The sequence below is a fragment of the Salmo salar genome, chromosome ssa15 (assembly GCF_905237065.1).
Source record: "Salmo salar chromosome ssa15, Ssal_v3.1, whole genome shotgun sequence".
In the NCBI taxonomy this organism is placed as follows: Eukaryota; Metazoa; Chordata; class Actinopteri; order Salmoniformes; family Salmonidae; genus Salmo; species Salmo salar.
The window spans coordinates 91,861,302-91,884,408 of record NC_059456.1 but is presented as its reverse complement, the minus strand read 5'-3'; the positions used below and the strand labels follow the sequence as shown (position 1 = coordinate 91,884,408).

At 42.2% G+C, this 23,107-nt stretch overlaps 1 protein-coding gene across 5 annotated transcripts in view; it reads right to left on the bottom strand.

Moving 5' to 3' along the window:
* LOC106572627 (nuclear factor of activated T-cells, cytoplasmic 2) overlaps nucleotides 1-23,107 on the bottom strand; it is a 58,697-nt gene that overhangs the window by 8,739 nt on the left and 26,851 nt on the right. For 4 of the 5 annotated variants that reach the window (XM_014146982.2, XM_014146983.2, XM_014146980.2 and 1 more), the window contains exons 7-9: nucleotides 15,123-15,178; nucleotides 14,780-14,912; nucleotides 13,854-14,576 (exon numbers count right to left, since the gene is read on the bottom strand). In XM_014146982.2, coding sequence (XP_014002457.2) covers nucleotides 13,854-14,576; nucleotides 14,780-14,912; nucleotides 15,123-15,178 — 912 coding nt within the window. The remainder of the gene's footprint in view (nucleotides 1-13,853; nucleotides 14,577-14,779; nucleotides 14,913-15,122; nucleotides 15,179-23,107) is intronic. The other variant, XM_014146981.2, reaches the window with a different exon arrangement.

Here is a 23,107-nt window from a genome sequence, read left to right as displayed (position 1 = left end):
CCAAGGAACTTGAAACTCTCAACCTGCTCCACTACAGCCCCATCGATGAGAATGGGGGTGTTCCTTGGCCCTCCTTTTCCTGTAGTCCAGGATCATCTCCTTTGTCTTGATCACATTGAGGGAGAGGTTGTTGTCCTGGCACCACACTTCTAGGTCTCTAACCTCCTCCCTATAGGCTGTCTCATTGTTGTCAGTGATCAGGCCTACCACTTTTGTGTCATTGGCAAACTTAATGGGTGAACAGAGAGTACAGGAGGGGACTAAGCACACACCCCTGAAGGGACCCCGTGGCAGATGTGCTGTTGCCTACCCTACCACCTGGGAGCGGTCCATCAGGAAGTCTAGGATCCAGTTGCAGAGGGAGGTGTTTAGTCCCAGGGTCCTTAGCTTAGTGATGAGCTTTGAGGGCACTATGGTGTTGACTACAGCTCAGCGTTCAATGAACAGCATTCTCACGTAGGTGTTCCTTTTGTCCAGGTGGGAAAAGGCAGTGTTGAGTGCAATAGAGATTGCGTCATCTGTGCATCTGTTGGGTGGTATGCAGATTGGATTGGGTCTAAGGTTTCTGGAATGATGGTGTTGTGAGCCATGACCAGCCTTTCAAAGCACTTTATTTGCTACAAACGTGAGTGCTACGGGTCGGTAGTCAGTTAGGCAGGTTACCTTGGTGTTCTTGGGCACAGGGACTTTGATGGTCTGCTTGAAACATAGGTATTACAGCCTCGGCCAGGGACAGGTTGAAAATGTCAGTGAAGACACTTGTCAGTTGGTCAGTGCATGCTTGGAGTACACGTCCTGGTAATCTATCTGGCCCTGCGGCCTTCTGAATGTCGACCTTTTTTAAAGGGCTTACTCACATTGGCTACGGCGAATGTGATAACACAGTTGTCCAGAACAGCTGGTGCTCTCATGCATGCTTCAGTGTTGCTTGCCTCGAATTGTGCATAGAAGTCATTTAGCTCATCTGGTAGGCTTGTGTCACTGGATAGGATTCAATCTTAGTCCTGTATTTATGCTTTGCCTGTTCGATGGTTCAACTGAGGGCATAGAGGGCTTTCTTATAAGTTTTCGGGTTTGAGTCCCGCTCCTTGAAAGCGGCAGCTCTACCTTTTAGCTCATTGCGGATGTTAACTGTAATCCGTGGCTTCTAGTTTGGGTATGTACGTACGGTCACTGTGGGGACAACGTCATCGATGCACTTATTGATGAAGCCAGTGACTGATGTGGTATACTCCTCAATGCCATTGGAACATATTCCAGTCTATGCTAGCAAAACAGTCCCGTAGTTTAGCATCTGCGTAATCTGACCACTTCCGTATTGAGCGAGTCACTGGTACTTCCTGCTTTAGTTTTTGCTTGTGAGCAGGAATCAGGAGGATATAATTATGGTCAGATTTGCCAAATGGAGGGCAAGGGAGAGCTTTGTACGCATCTCTGTGTGTGGAGTAAAGGTGGTCTAGATTTCTTACCCCTCGTTGCACATGTAACATGCTGGTAGAACGGATTTAAGTTGCCTTGCATTAAAGTCCCCAGCCACTAGGAGTGCCACCTCTGGATGAGCATTTTCTTGTTTGCTTATGGCTTTATACAGCTCGTTGAGTGCGGAATTAGAGCCAGCATCGGTTTGTGTTAAATAGACAGCTACAAAAAAATATAGATGATAACTCTTGGTAAATAGTGTGGTCTACAGCTTATCATGAGATACTCGACCTCAGGTGAGCAAAACCTTGATACTTACTTAATATTGGATTTTTCCACCAGCTGTTATTGACAAATAGACACAGACCACCACCCCTTGTCTTACCGGAGGCAGCTGTTCTGTCTTGCCGATGCATGGAAAACTCAGCCAACTATATATTTTCCATGTCGTCGTTCAGCCACGACTCGGTGAAACATAAGATACTACAGTTTTTAATGTCCCATTGGTAGGATAGTCTTGAACAGAGCTCATCAAGTTTATTCTCCAATGATTGGACAATGGCCAATAAGAAGGATGGTAGAGGTGGGTTACCCACTCACTGAAGAATTCTCACAGGGCACTCAGACCTGCGTCCCCTGTATCCGTCTTCTCTTCACGTGAATGACAGGGATTTGGGCCTGGTCGGGTATCTGGAGTAAGTCCAGTTTGAGGTGACTAATCGATGTTCTGATATCCAGAAACTCTTGTCGGTCATAAGAGACGGTGGCAGAAACATTATGTACAATATAAGTTACAAATAACGCAAAAAAAAAGCACAATTGGTTAGGAGCCATTATTATGTCGTCTTTATTGCTTTAGAAGCTTTACATAATGTGTTCTGAATGTATTATTTACAATGCTTTGGGATTAAAGAGGGCACTTAAATGTAGTACTTGTGAATTCCCCAATTAATATTTTTTATGAGATTTCCAGGAAGATGGTGAATTGTTCTTGTAGCTAACAGAATAAAGGGAAGGCATTACATGGAGGGATCTTGGTAGGGAGCTCTGAGATCAACACCTTGATGTTAGGGAGGAGGATCAAACACAGTCCAACCAGTATGACTCTCCCAGTTACTCTGTGTTAACCTGTCTGGGCTAGGGGGCAGTATTTTCATGGCCGGATGAAAAACGTACCCAATTTAAACAGGTTACTACTCTGGCCCAGAAACTAGAATATGCATATTATTAGTAGATTTGGATAGAAAACACTGACGTTTCTAAAACTGTTTGAATGGTGTCTGTGAGTATAACATAACTCATATGGCAGGCAAAAACCTGAGAAGATTCCAAGCAGGAAGTGGAAAGTCTGAGAATTGTAGTTCTTCTTTTGATTCTCTATCAAAACTACAGTGTCTGTGGGGGACGTTGCACTTCCTAAGGCTTCCATTGGCTGTCTAAAGCCTTCAGAATGTGGTTTGAGCATTTTCCTGTCACTGGGCAGATAATAGGAGCTCAGTTTCTGAGTGGACTGCCTGGCAACAAAGGGATTGAATATGCACGGTCACGTGAGCACGCCATTCCTCCTTTTTCTTCTTGAATGAATACGCCATTGTCCGATTGGAATATTATCGCAATTTTACGTTAAAAATACCATAAAGATTGATTTTAAACAGCGTTTGACATGCTTCTAAGTACGGTAATGGAACATTTTGACTTTTCGTCTCTCGTTCCGCGCGTTATGTCTTTGGATAAGTGATCTGTATGCACGAACAAAACAGAGGTATTTGTACATAAATATGGATCATTTCGAACAAAAACAACATTTCTTGTGGAAGTAGCAGTCCTGGGAGTGCATTCTGACGAAGATCAGCAAAGGTAAGAGCATATTTCTAATACTAATTCTGAGTTTAGGTTGCCCCGAACTTGGCAGGTGTCTGAATAGCTCACCGTGATGGCTGAGCTATGTACTCAGAATTTTGAAAAATGTGCTTTCTCCGTAAAGCCATTTTAAAATCTGACACAGCGGTTGCATCCAGGAGTAGTCTATCTATAATTCTTAAAATAATTGTTATATATTTTGTCAACGTTTATGATAAGTATTTTTGTAAATTGATGTGCACATTCACCGGACGTTTTGGTGGGAATACATTTTCTGAACATCACGCGCCAATGTAAAATGCTGTTTTTGGATATAAATATGAACTTTATTGAACAAAACATGCATGTATTGTGTAACATAATGTCCTAGGAGTGTCATCTGATGAAGATCGTCAAAGGCTAGTGCTTCATTTAGCTGCGTTTTGGGTTTTATTGACACATGTCCTTGCTTGGAAAATGGCTGTGTGATTACTTTTGTCTATGTACTCTCCTAACAATCTAATGTTTTGCTTTCGCTGTAAAGCCTTTTTGAAATTGGACAATGTGGTTAGATTTACGAGAAGTTTCTTTAAAATGGTGTAAAATAGTTTTAAAATAGTTTGAGAAAGTTGAATTATGACAGTTGTTTTTGAATTTTCCGCCCTGACATTTCACTGGCTGTGTCCCGCAGGTGGGACGGTGGCGTCCCACCTAGCCCATAGAAGTTAATTCAGAAACAGTAAATGCTGTTGCTGTTTACTGAGGGAAACACTATTAGGCCATCCAAAACTAAATTCCACTCCTGTACCCTTTATTTCAGTTATATTTTTTCCATCTGAACTCGGTCCCTTCCCTCTTCCTGCTGCTGCCTTTCTCCCGACTCCCACACTTAGAGCTATCTTACGGAGATCAGGCTGGATTTTATGGAAGAGAGCAGCTGCGAATAGGAATTTATTGTGCCAGATTGGCAGAATCCCGGGCAGGAGATGGAAAAAAGCAAATCCTCCAGTGGGTTCCCCCACAGAATTGAGGGGTGTGGGGCCAAGGAGAAACCCTGGCCAAGTACAACAAACAAAGAGGCTTTCCCCGGATCTCCGAGGCAGCCCGTTCCACTGTTTGACAATGGTTGCCATGGAACTTGTTTTTCAGATCATAACAGTGTCAACATCTCCAGGCGATTGGTCAGGAGAGCTGGCTGCTGCCTTTTTCCTTTTTTAGTGTAATTTGACAGTTGTGGCTGCTTTGTGTGATATGTTGTCTCTACCTTGCCCTATGTGCTGTTGTCTGTGCCCAATAATGTTTGTACCATGTTGTGTGTTGCTACCATGTTGTTGTTATGTTGTGTTGCTACCATGCTGTGTTGTCATGTGTTGCTGCCTTGCTATGTTGTTGTCTTAGGTCTCTCTTTATGTAGTGTTGTGTTGTCTCTTGTCGTGATGTGTGTTTAGTCCTTTATTAATGTTTTTTTTTTTTTATCCCAGGCCCCCGTCCCCGCAGGAGGCCTTTTGCCTTTTGGTAGGCTGTCATTGTAAATAGGAATTTGTTCTTAACTGACTTGCCTAGTTAAATAAATCAAATAAATAAAATACATTTAATGATATGTGGCGATGCCAGAGAAACCCATCTCTCTCTCTGACAGGGTTGTGGTGAACTGAACCACAGGGTTGTCAGGTCCTTCAGACCACAGATCACCAGGGTTACAACCCTTCAACATGGTCTGGGAGCTGCCCTGAGACTGACGAGGACTAGCTACCTACCTCACCATCCCAACCAGAGGTTTAAAAGGTCAACATCATCATCAGGTCTGGCGATCACACTGTAACAACATGTCGTTTGGATTGGAAGGGCCACAACATAATGAATGAGACCATGACTTCTTGATGTGGTCTGTTACTCTGATCTCACAGGGTAATAATATTAATAATGAGGCTGACACGGGTTAAGTATAAATATATGACTCATAATCCATGTTATTTCCACCTTGAGGAACATGCGTAACTACATTTCCTGTCCATTTCCTATTGAGGGGGCGGGGTTGAAAATAAAATCACCTTCATAATAAAACATTTGCAGGTTAACAATAAGATACATTTCCTAATGTGATGAGTAGCCAAGATTCGAGACAAGATTAGGTAACGTTAGTCACTGCAGTCTAAGTTAATTTAACTCATGACTGTTTACAAAACAAAATAGACTGCTGTGGACAGAACAGCGCACATTTCTTTGTAGGTTACTGCATAACCATGTGTGTGTGAGAAAGAGAGAGAAAATGAGAGGGGTGTTGAAATGTAATTAGTAAACACAAGATTGTGCCTATTAAAACTGAGCACAAATGGACAGCTATGTGATCCATCGCAAAGAAAAGATCTCAATCCAGCACCAGTAGGTAGAAAGCGCATCTGCCACTTGAAGGGCCACACCCAATACTGTGTTGCTTGCTAGATAGTGGGCTAGTATGCATACATGTTTGACATGGGCAGGAGCAGGCCTACGAGTCAAGGGCGAGAGAATGCCATGTTCCTTATTTAATATTGTTTTCATTCCCTTTTCGACATCTTTAGAACTGTAAACTAATACAAAATAGAAGTGGAATACTATTTGAGAGCATTCCTCCAGATCATGTGATATTCACCACATTAGTCAAAACAGGAATATTTTACATATGGCTAGAAATTAACAAGGAAATTATCTCAGAGAAAAATGTCCTCATGTCTCCTACCTATACCCCCCCCAACAGAATCCCCATACTTTAACGATGACAGCTTCTCCATCCTAGAGGGGGAGATCAACCATTTCCAGGCCCAGGGACATGGACTAGTCTGTGGCGACCTAAATGCCAGAACTGGACAAGAACCTGACACTCAGCACACAGGGGGACAAACACCTACCTGGAGGTTACAGTGTTCCCTCCCTAATATGCCCCCCTAGACACAACTATAACAACATAACCAACAAACACCGGTCACAAGTCCTGCAGCTCTGTCACACGCTGGGTCTGTACATAGTCCACAGCTCATCCCTTGGCAGTAGTACTGTAGATTACTTTATCACTAACCTCAACTCAGAGTCTCTCAGAGCATTCACAGTCAGCCCACTGACACCCTTATCAGTCTACTTGAACAGAGCAATATTCAACTATGAGGCATCAAAGACAAAGTAACTGAACAATACTAAGACATGCTACAGAAGGAAAGTAGTGTAGAAACCTTCCAAAAAAACTATTAGGCAACAAATTCAATCCCTTTTAGACAACTTCCTGGACAAAACATTTCACTGTAATAGTGAAGGTGTAAACTTGGCAGTAGAAAACCTAAACAGTATATTTAACCTTTCAGCTTCCCTATCAAATCAAAAAAAATATCAAGCAGACAACCTAAGAACATTTTAAACAATGACAAAGGCTTTGATGAAAAATTCAAAAACCTAAGAAGAAATTAAGAAACCAAAAACAAAGACACCTTCACTATTGTGAATCACTAAAATAATACAAAAATACACTACGGAAAAAGAACATCATTTCAGAAATCAGCTCAATGTAATTTAATAATCCATAGAATCTAACCACTTCTGGGAAAATTGGAACACACTAAACAAACAACATGAAGAGTTATCTATCAAAAACAGAGATGTATGGATAAACCACTTCTCCATTCTTTGGCTCTATAACAAAAAAACAACAGCAAAAACATAAATGATCAATAACAAGTCTTAAAATCAGCTATCAAGGACTTCCAGAACCCACTGGATTTTCCAATTATATTGAATGAACTACAGGACAAAATACAAACCTTCCAATCCAAAAAGGCCTGTGGCGTTGATGTTATCCTAAATGAAATGATGAAATATACAGACCACAAATTCCAATTGGCTACACTTAAACTCTTTAACATCATCCTTAGCTCTGGCATCTCCCCCAATACTTGGAACCAAGGACTGATCCCTCCAATCCACAAAAGTAGAGACAAATTTAACCCTAATAACTTCGGTGGGATATGTGTCAACAGCAACCTTGGGAAAATCCTCTGCATTATCATTGACAGCAAACTCGTACATTTCCTCAGTGAAATCAATGTACTGAGCAAATGTCAAATTAATTTTACCAAATTACTATACGACAGACCACGTATTCACCCTGCACACTCTAATTGGCAAAAAACTAAAAAACAAAGGAAAAGTCTTCTCATGCTTTGTTGATTTCAAAAAAGCTTTTGACTCAATTTGGCATGAGGGTCTGCAATACAAATTGATGGAAAGTGGTTTTGGGGGAAAAACAAGTGTGCAAATCTAACAAGTGTGCAGTTAAAATGGGCAATAAACACACATTTCTTACCACTGGGCCGTGGGTGAGACAGGGATGTAGCTTGAGCCCAACCCTCTTCAACATATGTATCAACGAATTGGCGAGGGCACTAGAACAGCCTGCAGCTCCCGGCCTCACCCTACTAGAATCTGAAGTCAAATGTCTACTGTTTGCTGATGATCTGGTGCTTCTCTCCAGTATCTTCTGCACAGATTCTGCCAGACCCGGGCCCTGACAGTAAATCTCAGTAAGACAAAAATAATGGTGTTCTGAAAAAGGTCCAGTTGCCATGGACCACAAATACAAATTCAATCTAGACACCGTTGCTCTGGAGCACACAAACAACTATACCTACCTTGGCCTAAACATCAGCACCACAAGTAACTTCCACAAAGCTGTGAATGATCTGAGAGACAAGGCAAGAACGGCCTTCTATGCCATCAAAAGGAACATAAAATTCAAAATCCCAATTAGGATCAGTTACTTGAATCAGTTATAGAACCCATTGCCCTTCATGGTTAGTATCCAAGATGGCGTAGCAGTCAGACGTCTTTGTCCTTCGTCTTGTCGCGTCCCATGTGTATATATATATTTACATCTTTTCTTCGCATATCTTTTAATATATTTTTTTCTAAAAACTCAACCTCAAAACACTCTCCTGCAACCCACCTTACCAATTAAAAAAAAGAAAGTATTATTTACCTCAAATCTGAAATCCACAACAGAAGCTAGCCAGCGGTTAGCCAGAGGTTGGCCAGTTCACTGGGGCGGTGTTGCAATCTACTGCAGAGAGAGCCTGCAGAGTTCTGTCCTACTATCCAGGTCTGTACCCAAACAATTTGAACTTATACTTTTAAAAATCCATCTCTAAAAACAAGTTTCTCACTGTTGCCGCCTGCTATAGACCACCCTCTGCCCCCAGCTGTGCTCTGGACACCATATGTGAACTGATAGCCTCCCATATATCTTCAGAGCTCGTGCTGCTAGGTGACCTAAACTGGGACATGCTTAACACCCCAGCCATCCTACAATCTAAGCTTGATGCCCTCAATCTCACAGAAATGATCAATGAACCTACCAGGTACCAGCCCAAAGCCGTAAACACGGGCACCCTCATAGATATCATCCTAACCAACTTGCCCTCTAAATACACCTCTGCTGTTTTCAACCAAGATCTCAGCGATCACTGCCTCATTGCCTGCATCCGTAATGGGTCAGCGGTCAAACGACCTCCACTCATCACTGTCAAACGCTCCCTGAAACATTTCAGCGAGCAAGCCTTTCTAATCGACCTGGCCCGGGTATCCTGGAAGGATATTGACCTCATCCCATCAGTAGAGGATGCCTGGTTATTTTTTTATTTTTTTTATTTTTCTAAATGCCTTCCTCACCATCTTAAATAAGCATGCCCCATTCAAGAAATGTAGAACCAGGAACAGATATAGCCCTTGGTTCTCTCCAGACCTGACTGCCCTTAACCAACACAAAAACATCCTGTGGCGTTCTGCATTAGCATCGAACAGCCCCCGTGATATGCAACTTTTCAGGGAAGATAGAAACCAATATACACAGGCAGTTAGAAAAGCCAAGGCTAGCTTTTTCAAGCAGAAATTTGCTTCCTGCAACACAAACTCAAAAGTTCTGGGACATTGTAAAGTCCATGAAGAATAAGAACACCTCCTCCCAGCTGCCCACTGCACTGAGGATAGGAAACTCTGTCACCTCCGATAAATCCACTATAATTGAGAATTTCAATAAGCATTTTTCTACGGCTGGCCATGCTTTCCACCTGGCTACCCCTACCGCGGTCAACAGCATTGCACCCCCCACAGCTACTCGCCCAAACCTTCCCCATTTCTCCTTCTCCCAAATCCAGTCAGCTGATGTTCTGAAAGAGCTGCAAAATCTGGACCCCTACAAATCAGCCGGGCTAGACAATCTGGACCCTTTCTTTCTAAAATTATCTGCCGAAATTGTTGCAACCCCTATTACTAGCCTGTTCAACCTCTCTTTCGCGTCGTCTTAGTTTCCAAAAGATTGGAAAGAAACTGCTGTCATCCCCCTCTTCAAAGGAGGGGATACTCTTGACCCAAACTGCTACAGACCTATATCTATCCTACACTGCCTTTCTAAGGTCTTCAAAAGCCAAGTCAACAAACAGACTACTGACCATTTCGAATCCCACCGCACCTTCTCTGATATGCAATCTGGTTTCAGAGCTGGTCATGGGTGCACCTCAGCCACGCTCAAGGTCCTAAACGATATCGTAACCGCCATCGATAAGAAACAATACTGTGCTGCCGTATTCATTGACCTGGCCAAGGCTTTCGACTCTGTCAATCACCACATCCTCATCGGCAGACTCAATAGCCTTGGTTTCTCAAATGATTGCCTCGCCTGGTTCACCAACTACTCTGATAGAGTTCAATGTGTCAAATCGGATGGCCTGTTGTCAGGGCCTCTGCTAGTCTCTATGGGGGTGCCACAGGGTTCAATTCTTGGGCCAACTCTTTTCTCTGTATACATGAATGATGTCGCTCTTGCTGCTGGTGAGTCTCTGATCCACCTCTACGCAGACGACACCATTCTGTATACTTCTGGCCCTTCTTTGGACACTGTGTTAACCCTCCAGACGAGCTTCAATGCCGTACAACTCTCCTTCCGTGGCCTCCAACTGCTCTTAAATACAAGTAAAACTAAATGCATGCTCTTCAACCGATCGCTGCCCGCACTTGCCCGCCCATCCAGCATCACTACTCTGGACGGTTCTGACTTAGAATATGTGGACAACTACAAATACCTAGGTGTCTGGTTAGACTGTAAGCTCTCCTTCCAGACTCACATCAAACATCTCCAATCCAAAGTTAAATCTAGAATTGGCTTCCTATTTCGCAACAAAGCATCCTTCACTCATGCTGCCAAACATACCCTCGTAAAACTGACCATCCTACCGATCCTCGACTTCGGTGATGTCATTTACAAAATAGCCTCCAATACCCTACTCAATAAACTGGATGCAGTCTATCACAGTGCCATCAGTTTTGTCACCAAAGCCCCATATACTACCCACCACTGCGACCTGTACACTCTCGTTGGCTGGCCCTCGCTTCATACTCATCGCCAAACCCACTGGCTCCAGGTCATCTACAAGACCCTGCTAGGTAAAGTCCCCCTTTATCTCAGCTCACTGGTCACCATAGCAGCACCCACTTGTAGCACGCGCTCCAGCAGGCATATCTCTCTGGTCACCCCCAAAGCCAATTCCTCCTTCGGCCGTTTCTCCTTCCAGTTCTCTGCTGCCAATGACTGGAACGAACTACAAAAATCTCTGAAACTGGAAACACTTATCTCCCTCACTAGCTTTAAGCACCAGCTGTCAGAGCAGCTCACAGATCACTGCACCTGTACATAGCCCATCTATAATTTAGCCCAAACAACTACCTCTTCCCCTACTGTATTTATTTATTTTGCTCCTTTGCACCCCATTATTGCTATTTTGCACTTTCTTCCACTACAAATCTACCATTCCAGTGTTTTACTTGCTATATTGTACTTATTACTTTGCCACCGTGGCCTTTTTTGCCTTTACCTCCCTTATCTCACCTCATTTGCTCACATTGTATATAGACTTATTTTTCTACTGTATTATTGACTGTTTGTTTTACTCCATGTGTATATCTGTGTTGTTGTATGTGTCGAACTGCTTTGCTTTATCTTGGCCAGGTCTCAATTGTAAATGAGAACTTGTTCTCAACTTGCCTACCTGGTTAAATAAAGGTGAAATAAATAAAATAAAAAATAAAATGGTCTGGGGTTTACTCACCAACCAAGAAGCCGTTAAATTCTACAACCACCTAAAAGGAAGCGATTCCCAAACGTTCCATAACAAAGCCATCACCTACAGAGAGATTAACCTAGAGAAGAGTCCCCTAAGCAAGCTGGTCCTGGGGCTCCGTTCACAAACACAAATAGACCCCACAAAGCCCCAGGACAGAAACACAATTAGACACAACAAAATCATAAGAAAACAAAAAGATAATTACTTGACACATTGAAAATAATTTACCAAAAAACAGAGCAAACTGGAATGCTATTTAGCCCTAAGTAGAGAGTACACAGTGGAAGAATACCTGACCACTGTGACTGACCCAAAATTAAGGAACGCTTTGAATATGTACAGACTCAATGAGCATAGCCTTGCTATTGAGAGCAGCCGCCGTAGGCAGACTTGCTCTCAAGAGAAGACAGGCTATGTGCACACTGCCCACAAAATGAGGTGGAAACTGAGCTGCACTTCCTAACCTCCTGCCAGATGTATAACCATACTATAGAAACACATTTCCCTCAGATTACACAGACCCACAAAGAATTTGAAAACAAATCCAATTTTGATAAACTCCCATATCTATTGGGTGACATACCACAGTGTGCCATCACAGTAGCAAGATGTGTGACCTGTTGCCACAAGAAAAGGGCAACCAGTGAAGAACAAACACCATTGTCAATACAACCCATATTTATGCTTGTTTATTTTCCCTTTTGTACTTTATCTATTTGCACATCGTTACAACACTGTACAAAGCCATAAAATATGACATTTGATATGTCTCTATTTCTCTGAAACTTAGTGATCGTCATGTTTACTGTTCATTTTTGATTGTTTATTTCACTTTTTGTTTATTTCACTTTTGTTTATTATCTATTTCACTTGCTTTGGCAATGTTAACATATGTTTGCTATGCCAATAAAGCCCTCAATTGAATTAAATGTAATTGAGAGAGGCAGCGTGGCGTGTCCAAAAGTAAAAAGCTGAATTGCCTCAATTATGTTTGCCTCAATTATGTAATTACTCCTGCCTATACAATCATTCAAAATAGGCTAGTACACCAGCAAGCATGATTTGGCCCCAGATGATCATTCGCTTCAAGAAATTTTTTAAATCACAAGCATATAGCCTACAGTTGGAAGGCCCACAATTTGGGCAGAACTCGTGGCAAATACCAAACAAATGATTGTTGAGTTGTGACTGTCAGTGAAAAGCTGCTAATATAGGCCCATGCATATCACAATAATTAAAATACAATCGCGGGAAAACATCGTTTGCAAAGCAATACTAATCTGTCTTCTAGTTATCAAAATTCTCAAATTTGAGTATCTTATTAACACCAGTGGAGAGCATCGTCTTCAGCCCCAGTGAGTGCGCATATTCACTCTTCATCATTGAGTGCCATTTGAAACTTCGTATTTGGACAATAATTTCCTCCTCCAGGTTAAACGTCATATTGTACAATTATTGTCTCCCTTTTAGTAGACCTAGATTAGATGGTTGCATACAAGGCATAGCTGCAAGAATTTGTTTTGAGCAGGGGGTACTGACCAATCACCTTTATAATAAAGCAATGCATGCATCTATGCAGAATAACAAAATCCAATTCCTAATGTGATGACTAGCATAGGACAAGATTTGGTAACAGTATTACTGCAGCCTCATGGCTGTTTGCAAAAAAAAATTGTGAACAGTGCACACATTTCTTTGTTGGCTACTGCAAGAGAGAAATTTGATATTATTCCTATTCCCGTTCACCAAGTTTAGATATGTAAACGAATAGAAAATAGTCAAATGTCATATATTTTAATATCCTGTGTTTTTTCTCTAATTTAATCAAAATAAAACATAGTTTGGAAAGAAAATTGCTATTGCTGTAAAGAGAAGACAATAAAAAGACTAATCTGTCTTTTACAGTACTTATCATAATCTGCAACTTAAGCGAATAGTCTTATTGGCACCAGCGTAGCACTTTGGCCATATCCCCTGTGAGTGCCTTGTGCACGTATTAACTTTTTAGAATTAGGTCAGTTCCACTTGAAACTTTGTTTTGGACGATCATTTCCTCCTCCAGGTTAAATGGACTTCATATTGTACAATTTGTCAGTGTTAGCAATATAGGCCTATAGTACCCTGTCATTTTTGTCATATTAAAAAAGATTCTGCTAATGTCTCTAGACAGAAGGTGTAGTAGAATTGCATGAAATGTGTTTATAAACACAAAAAGAAAGAAGATATGGATCTGATATAGCCTTTAGCCTAGGCCTACTCTATGCCACTACATGCTCAGCCATGCATTGAACACTGCAGTCTTTTTTGCAAACAGTGATTATTATTTGCCAAAATTATGACTATCCAATGCTGTTGTGATTCAGACAATAAAATAAAAAACAACATGGATGTTACACCACCATGCATCATTCAAGAGCATTAATTCTATTGATGTATAAAACCCTGGCACTAACTTACACTCACCGTCATCAAGGTACATCTGATCCAGGTTCTCCTCCTTGACCGTGACCTGTCCTCCAGGGAGGCTGGCTCTCTGCTCCTCTCTAGGGGGGCATCTCTGGGCTTCCATCCCTCCAGGAGAAGACCTACCCTTGGGCACCACCTTGGGCATGTAGGGCTGCTGCTGGATCACCGTGGTGGGGTAATGCTGGGGGGAGTGGGCCGGGACAGGGGAGTGAGCTTGGGCTCCAGCCTGCTGAGGGAAGCCATCACAGTAGATGATATGCTGCTGGTTGTCAGGCTGGAGAGGTGGAGGGTCGCCTCCCCTGAGCAGGTGTTGGTTGGTCGGGGAGAACTGGATGATGGAGGGGTGTTGGCCCTGGCCCCCTCCGTGTTGCTGCTGGACTGGGGAGCCTGTGTGGACCAGGACAGAGCGGTGTGGGTCGGGCATCATCCCCATCCCTTCAGTCTGCTGGTAGAGCCCTTCGGGGCTGCCGCTCAGACGCTTGCCCCCGTGGGTGTACACAATGGCTGGGCTCTGTTGCTGGAAGCGGGGGTCTGGGCCGGGGGTGGGGAGGCCAGATCGGACCTGCTGGCATGAGGCCATGCTGGAGACCAGGCTGTTGTCTGGATGAATGATCCCCACAGGACTGTGGTGGTAGTAGGACTGCGGGGAAACACCCAGGATCTGGGGCATGGCGAAAGGATAGTCATCCACAGGCTCTGTTTTAATGGAGGGAACTGTGGGAGAGACGGAAGACAACAGAGATATGAGTCATATTGCTTAAAGTAACTACGTCCTACTACTCCAAGCATATCAATGTGACATACTAATGACATGGAATAACATTTGACTTGATATCATTCCTAAATCATTATATTGTTCTTTCAGAGCACTTAAAGGGGCTCAGAGCCTCCTTATTGCTGATGCTTATGGTACCTACCTGCCAATGGGGTGAATGTGAAGTGCTGTGGCTGGCTGCGCTTCCTCTTCCCGTTGATAACATAGAAGTTCACTTTGGCAGGATGGCAGATAGATGGGTCACGATAGGAAGGGATCTCAACGAACAGCAGACTCTACAAAATTACATCATTTTCAGTTCATATTAATCTGTCACATTATTATTTAAGATTATAATCAGAGTTGATAAAGTAGGACATTATTATTTTAAATCAAATTAGGAAAAAAAACTAAGACGATCAATCCACACAGTATAATCAGTGACTGGTTTGACCACTGTTTCAGACATGGAGAAGTGGGCCATCTATGAAAGGACTGGTACTCACAGGCTGACATTTATCTTTGTCTACTGTTGTCTCCATCTCCCAAATCTGCTGTCCATCTGCAGAGACAGATAAGGGAAGGGTTGTTTCAGGTCAAATCAATAATTCAGTGTATATTTCAACACCCTATTGGACACAGAAAATACAGGAACACTGAACAAGGAGAGGTAAAAAAAATAAACAATGGTCAAATAATGTGTGCTACTGGTACTATGCTTAATAAGTTGCAGACCAATGAAAAATGTACTCTAAACAATAACAAATGAACTATCCCAGCTGTATCTCTATTGTCTCTTCAACAGATTGTGACAGCATGAGAGGGGAATCTCCACCTGTCTCAGAACACAACGCCTAGTTTAACCCATCACATCACTGTCTTCCTGCCACGAACCCATAGGCCATATGATTAACATGGAGTTAGAGAAGGCTCTTTGTGTCACATAGATTATATCTCTTTCCTAACCACTTACCCTTCCACCATTCTGCTCACCTACAGCCAAAGACAGCTATATACAATGCCTTTGGAAAGTATTGCTGCACAGCTATTTTCAGGTCTCTCCAGAGATGTTCGATCGGGTTCAAGTCCGGGCTCTCACTGGGCTACTCAAGGACATATCCCAAAACCACTCCAACTTTGTCTTGAATGTGTGCTTAGGGTCATTGTCCTGTTGGAAGGTGAACTTTTTCCCCAGTCTGAGGTCCTGAGCGCTCTGGAGCAGGTTTTTTAAAGGATCTCTCTGTACTTTGCTCTGTTCATCTTTGACTCGATCCTGACTAGTCTCCCGGTCCCTCCCATTGAAAAACATCCCCACAGCAAGATGTCACCACCATGCTTCACCGTAGGGATGGTGCTAGGTTTCCTCCAGGCGTGACACTTGGCATTTAAGCCAAAGAGTTCAATCTTGGTTTCATCAGACCATAGAATCTTGTTTCTCATGGTCTGAGAGTCTTTAGGTGCCTTTTGGCAAACTCAGAGTGGGCTTTCATGTGCCTTTTCCCGAGGAGTGGCTTCTGTCTGGCCACTCTACCATAAAGGCCTGATTGGTGGAGTGCTGCAGAGATGGGTGTCCTTCTGGAAAGTTCTCTCATCTCCACAGAGGGATGCTGGAGACCTGTCAGAGTGACCATCGGGTTCTTGGTCACCTCCCTGACTAAGGCCCTTCTCCCCAGATTGCTCAGTTTGCCTGGGCAGCCAACTCTAATAAGAGTCTTTGTGGTTCCAAACTTCTTCCATTTAAGAATGACGGAGGCCACTGTTTTCTTGGGGACCTTCAAATCTGCAGACCTTTTTGGGTACCCTTCCCCACATCTGTATCTTGACACAATCCTGTCTCGGAGCTCTACGGACAATTCCTTTGACCTCATGGCTTGGTTTTTGCTCTGACATACACTGTCAACTGTGGGACCTTATATAATCAAGTTGTAGAAACATCTCAAGGATGATCAATGGAAACAGGATGCACCTGACCTCAATTTCATGTCTCATAGCAAAGGGTCTGAATACTTATGCAAGTAAGGTATTTGTTTTTTATTTTTAATACATTTGCTAAAAATGTCTAAAAACCTGTTTTCAGCTTGTCATTATGGGGTATTGTGTGTAGATTGCAGAGGATTTTTTTTTTTTAAATCAATTTTAGAATAAGGCTCTAACGTAACTTTCTGAAGGCACTGGATTTACCATGAAGTGAAACCATTACCTGACCGCACATTTATCATAACATATTGTATGAAATCATACATACAATCACATATTTACTGTGTGTCAAGCAATATTGGTAATATTTTAAAAGTAAAGAAAAGTATATTCTATAAAGAAAGTGTGATAGAGAACATTGGTCCAATGGTTGATACACACTACTGATCAAAAACAGGCCAAACCTGTCTTTAATATCTGAGGCAGTGACTAGGATCTGGTTTCAATGATGGACTCTTTTTGCATAGATGAACTACGTCACTGCCTACGTTGATAGGGGGGGGGGGTTCCAGGGACTCTCCGAACAAAAACACAAGGCAGACATGCCAGAACGTCATGATTCAGAACCAATGTTTGCAGGCAAAACCTATGCAGTGGCTTTAGCTGATGCAAACTAGCCACTTGTGAAATGCACTCATTAAAAATAACTTCCGTGATCTCCATCTTGCTAGCTACTATTTTGTATTTTATTCAAGCGGATAAGGTAGTGACATACACAGTGATGCAGTTCCTCTATGCCAAAGGAGTTCATCACTGAAACCAGACCCTAGTCACTGTTTCCTAGGGTCAGGTTTTTGAGACTAAAACCTGTCTGGGTATGAAGAGATTTTAGAGGAGATACTAACCCACTTGTTTTACACCATGTTTTATGTATACCAATACTCTGATATTGTTGATTTTGACAACTGTCATACTGTAAGGCATTGCTTGAAACTCAAGGTTAGGTTTTGCTCAACAATGTAACATTTATGTGCTGAACATATTTAATGTGCTGGGAACCTCCCATCGTAGGTGTTGTTGCTGTTATCTGCATTTAGCTGTTGGTGTCATTTTATTTTCTTATATTATATTGCAGTAATTTAAAACTGGAAAAAGATGAAAGGTCAACAACTTGTTGGAAATGACACTGATGATGAGTTCATGTCACTAGGCAGGTTTCCATTAACTCAGGTTTATTCTACAAAAGCAAAGTTGCAAAAAAAATGATTGTGACGTGGAATGGAAACGGCAGATACAGTGGCTTGCGAAAGTATTCACCCCCCTGGCATTTTTCCTATTTCATTGATGTCATGACTTCCGCCGTAGTTGGTGCCTCTCCTTGTTCGTTCGGCGGTCATCGTCACCGGCTTTCTAGCTATCACCAATCCATGTTTCTTTGTCCATTTGTTATGTCTTGATTGTTCACACCTGGTTCCCATCTCGTTATGATTATTTCCCTATTTAAACCCTCTGGTTCTCATGATGTTTTGTGTGTTATTGTTTTCTTCTTTGTCGTGTTAGTTGTGTTTTGTCAAGATTGTTTATCCCTGCGTGGATTTTTACTCTAGAAAAACTCATAAGTCAATTACGTTATTTTACTCATTTCGGTGTCCTGCGCTTGACTCTATTCCTCACCTCCATTATACTGACACTGACAATTGCCTTACAACCTTGAATTAAAATAGATTTTTGGGGGGTTTGTATCACTTGATTTAGACAACATGCTTACCACTTTGAAGATGCAAAATATTTTCTGTGAAACAAGCAAGTAATAAGACAAAAAACCTGAACTTGAGCGTGCGTAACTATTCCCCCCCCCCCCCCCCCCCAAAAAAAAGTCAATACTTTGTAGAGCCACCTTTTGCAGCAATTACAGCTGCAAGTCTCTTGGGGTATGTCTCTATAAGCTTGGCACATCTAGCCACTGGGATTTTTGCCCATTCTTCAAGGCAAAACTGCTCCAGCTCCTTCAAGTTGGATGGGTTCCGCTGGTGTACAGTAATTTTTAAGTCATACCACAGATTCTCAATTGGATTGAGGTCTGGGATTTGACTAGGCCATTCCAAGACATTTAAATGTTTCCCCTTAAACCACTCGAGTGTTGCTTTAGCAGTATGCTTAGGGTCTTTGTCCTGCTGGAAGGTGAACCTCCTTCCAAGTCTCAAATCTCTGGAAGACTGAATCAGGGTTCCCTCAACAATTTCTCTGTATTTAGCGCCATTCATCATTCCTTCAATTCTGACCAGTTTCCCAGTCCCTGCCGATGAAAAACATCCCCACAGCATGATGCTGCCACCACCATCCTTCACTGTGGGGATGGTGTTCTCGGGTGATGAGAGGTATTGTGTTTGCGCCAGACATAATGTTTTCCTTGATGGGCAAAAAACTCAATTTTAGTCTCATCTGACCAGAGTACCTTCTTCCATATGTTTGGGGAGTCTCCTACATGCCTTTTGGCGAACACCAAACGTGTTTTCTTATTTTTTTCTTTAAGCAATGGCTCTTTCTGGCCACTCTTCCAGTAATGCCCAGCTCTGTGGAGTGTACGACTTAGTGGTCCTATGGACAGATACTCCTATCTCCGCTGTGGAGCTTTGCAGCTCCTTCAGGGTTATCTTTGGTCTCTTTGTTGCCTCTCTGATTAATGCCCTCTTTGCCTGGTCAGTGAGTTTTGGTGGGCTGCCCTCTCTTGGCAGGTTTGTGGTGCCATATTCTTTCCATTTTTTAATAATGGATTTAATGGTGCTCCGTGGGATGTTCAAGATTTTGGATATTTTTTTATAACCCAACCCAACTTCTCCACAACTTTGTCCCTGACCTGTTTGGAGAGCTCCTTTGGTCTTCATGGTGCCGCTTCCTTTCAGAGCAGGTGTACAGTTGAAGTCGGAAGTTTACATACACTTAGTTTGGAGTCATTAAAACTCATTTTCAACCACTCCACACATTTCTTGTTAACAAACTATATTTTTGGCAAGTCGGTTAGGACATCTACTTTGTGCATGACAAGTAATTTTTCCAACAATTGTTTACAGACAGACTTTCACTTATCATTTAATGTATCACAATTCCAGTGGGTCAGAAGTTTACATACACTAAGTTGACTGTGCCTTTAAACAGCTTAGAAAATTCCAGAAAATGATGCCATGGCTTTAGAAGCTTCTGATAGGCTAAATGACATAATTTGAGTCAATTGGAGGTGTAGCTGTGGAAGTATTTCAAGGCCTACCTTCAAACTCAGTGCCTCTTTGCTTGACATCATGGGAAAATCAAAAGAAATCAGCCAAGACCTCAGAAAAAAAATTGTAGACCTCCACATATCTGGTTCATCCTTGGGAGCAATTTCCAAACACCTGAAGGTACTACGTTCATCTGTACAAACAATAGTACGTAAGTATAAACACCATGGGACCACGCAGCCGTCATACCGCTCAGGAAGGAGACGCATTCTGTCTCCTAGAGATGAACGTACTTGGGTGCAAAAGTGCAAATCAATCCCAGAACAACAGCAAAGAACCTTGTGAAGATACTGGAGGAAACAGGTACAAAACTATCTATATCCACAGTAAAATAAGTCCTATATTGACATAATCTGAAAGGCCGCTCAGCACGGAAGAAGCCACTGCTCCAAAACCGCCATAAAAAAGCCTACGGTTTGCAGACTACGGTTTACAACAAAGATCGTACTTTTTGGAGAAATGTCCTCTGGTCTGATGAAACAAAAATAGAACTGTTTGGCCATAATGACCATTGTTATGTTTGGAGGAAAAAGGGTGGGGCTTTCAAGCCAAAGAACACCATCCCAACCGTGAAACACGGGGGTGGCAGCATCATGTTGTGGGGGTGTGTCGCTGCAGAAGGGACTGGTGCACTTCACAAAATAGATGGCATCATGAGGAGGTAAAATTATGTGGATGTATTGAAGCAACATCTCAAGACATCAGTCAGGAAGTTAAAGCTTGGTCGCAAATGGGTCTTCCAAATGGACAATGACCCCAGGCATACTTCCAAAGTTGTGGCAAAATGGCTTAAGGACAACAAAGTCAAGGTATTGGAGTGGCCATCAAAGTCCTGACCTCAAGCCTATAGAAAATGTGTGGGCAGAACTGAAAAAGCGTGTGCGAGCAAGGAGGCCTACATCCTGACTCAGTTACACCAGCTCTGTCAGGAGGAATGTGCCAAAATTCACCCAACTTATTGTGGGAAGCTTGTGGAAGGCTCCACAAAATGTTTGACCCAAGTTAAATAATGTAAAGGCAATGCTACTAAAATCTAATTGAGTGTATGTAAACTTCTGACACACTGGGAATGTGATGAAAATAATAAAAGATGAAATAAATCATTCTATCTACTATTATTATTATTTTAAAAAAAATTAATTTTTACATTTACTTTTAACATTTAAGTCATTTAGCAGACGCTCTTATCCAGAGCGACTTACAAATTGGTAAAATGTGTAAGTCTCTAGTAGAACACAACTTATGTTTCAAGATTAATTCCTCTCCAAAACATACAAATAACCAACAAAAAGAACTGTTGTTTTCAATTCTTTTACATTTAAACTAGATTGACCACCTTTTCAAAATAAAGAGCCTACCTATTTTCTCAAATGGAAAGAAATCCATAAATAAAAGTGGTGATCCTAACTGACCTAAGACAGGGAATTTTTACTAGGATTAAATGTCAGGAATTGTGAAAAACTGAGTTTAAATGCATTTGGCTAAGGTGTATGTAAACTTACAACTTCAACTGTATATACATGTATCCTGAGATCATGTGACTGATCATGTCACTTATATTGCACACAGGTGGACTTTATTTAACTAATTATGTGACTTCTGAAGGTAATTTGTTGCGCCAGATCTTATTTAGGGGCTTCATAGCAAAGGGGATGAATACATATGCACCCACCACTTTTCCGTTTATTTTTTCAAATTTTCTGAAACAATGAATTTTTTTCATTTCACTTCACCAATTTGGACTAGTTTGTGTATGTCCATTACATGAAATCCAAATAAAAATCTATTTAAATTAAAAGGAACAAAATAGGAAAAACGCCAAGGGGAATTAATACTTTTGCAAGGCACTGTACAGGAGATCTTTTTTTAAAGATCGAATACATTTTTATCCGTTTGACAGGGGTGGAATTTTCTTTTGTTTTCCTTTCTTTATTGCGACAAATGATTATGGAAATTGTGTTTTTTAAATAAATTATGATTGCTGAATACTGTAATTTTGAAGGTACGCGGGGCATGTGATGTTATCAACTATAAAGCTCCACTCCACATTTAATTCTAAATACCTACTGCTTGCAAAAACCATTTATTCAACAATAAAGATAATGTTTCTTTGCAGCACAAAGATTGTCCTGACTTTGAAGAATGCCTGAATTGCTTCCCATTGGAATTTGAAGTTTCACCATCAAATTGTTTCAGATCATCGGCCTTTAGTCAGCAGAACAAAGGTGGATTCCGTGAATCTTGCCAAGATTTCTTTATTTTTTCTCTTGTTTTATGGTTAACTCGCCCCGTTTCAGTACACAGTAACGACAGGTGATGACTGCTGCTGTCTTGGTGTTTATATTTGTTTGTGTTTTGTTCTAAAACTACTCTACTGGATACCTCTAGAATTTTCATGTATCTCTGGTAATTAGGAATGGAGGCAGTCAGAAAGATCTGAGCAGGCCCAGCATGACTTCTGTCTGTGTGTGCGCGTGTCCTGGAGCCACAGAAGGCCCCAGACAGAGCCAGTTTTGTCCCATTCAAAGGGATTTCATTGGCTCACTGTTCCAAAACTCATATGTCATATGGAGAACCTCTACAGCACAATGGCAATCCCTCTTCTATGTAGATATACTTTTTTTTCTTCATTTTTCTTTCTGTCTCCAATAATATACATTACTGCAGTGTGTTGTAAACCAGCAGCAGGGAAGCCCAGTGAAAAAAGTGTAGAGAAGAAATCCAAGTTTTAGCTAAAGCAGTCCACAGAGAGCCCACATCTCATAGCTCCCCACACTCGGCCCACATCTCATAGCTCCCCACACTCGGCCCACAGAGAGCCCACATCTCATAGCTCCCCACATTCGGCCCACAGAGAGTCCACATCTCATAGCTCCCCACACTCGGTCCCCAGAGAGCCCACATCTCATAGCTCCCCACAGAGAGCCCATGTCTCATAGCTCCCCACAGAGAGCCCATGTCTCATAGCTCCCCACAGAGAGCCCATGTCTCATAGCTCCCCACAGAGAGCCCATGTCTCATAGCTCCCCACAGAGAGCCCATGTCTCATAGCTCCCCACACTCGGCCCACACTCGGCCCACAAACAACCAGATGTAATGAGACACAACCATATGCTAAGACTAATAACAGACAAAGCATCTTAAAACTAGGCTACTCCATAGCCGTCATAGACAAAGTCCACATCTCATAGCTCCCCACACTCGGCCCACAGAGAGCCCACATCTCATAGCTCCCCACATTCGGCCCACAGAGAGTCCACATCTCATAGCTCCCCACACTCGGTCCCCAGAGAGCCCAC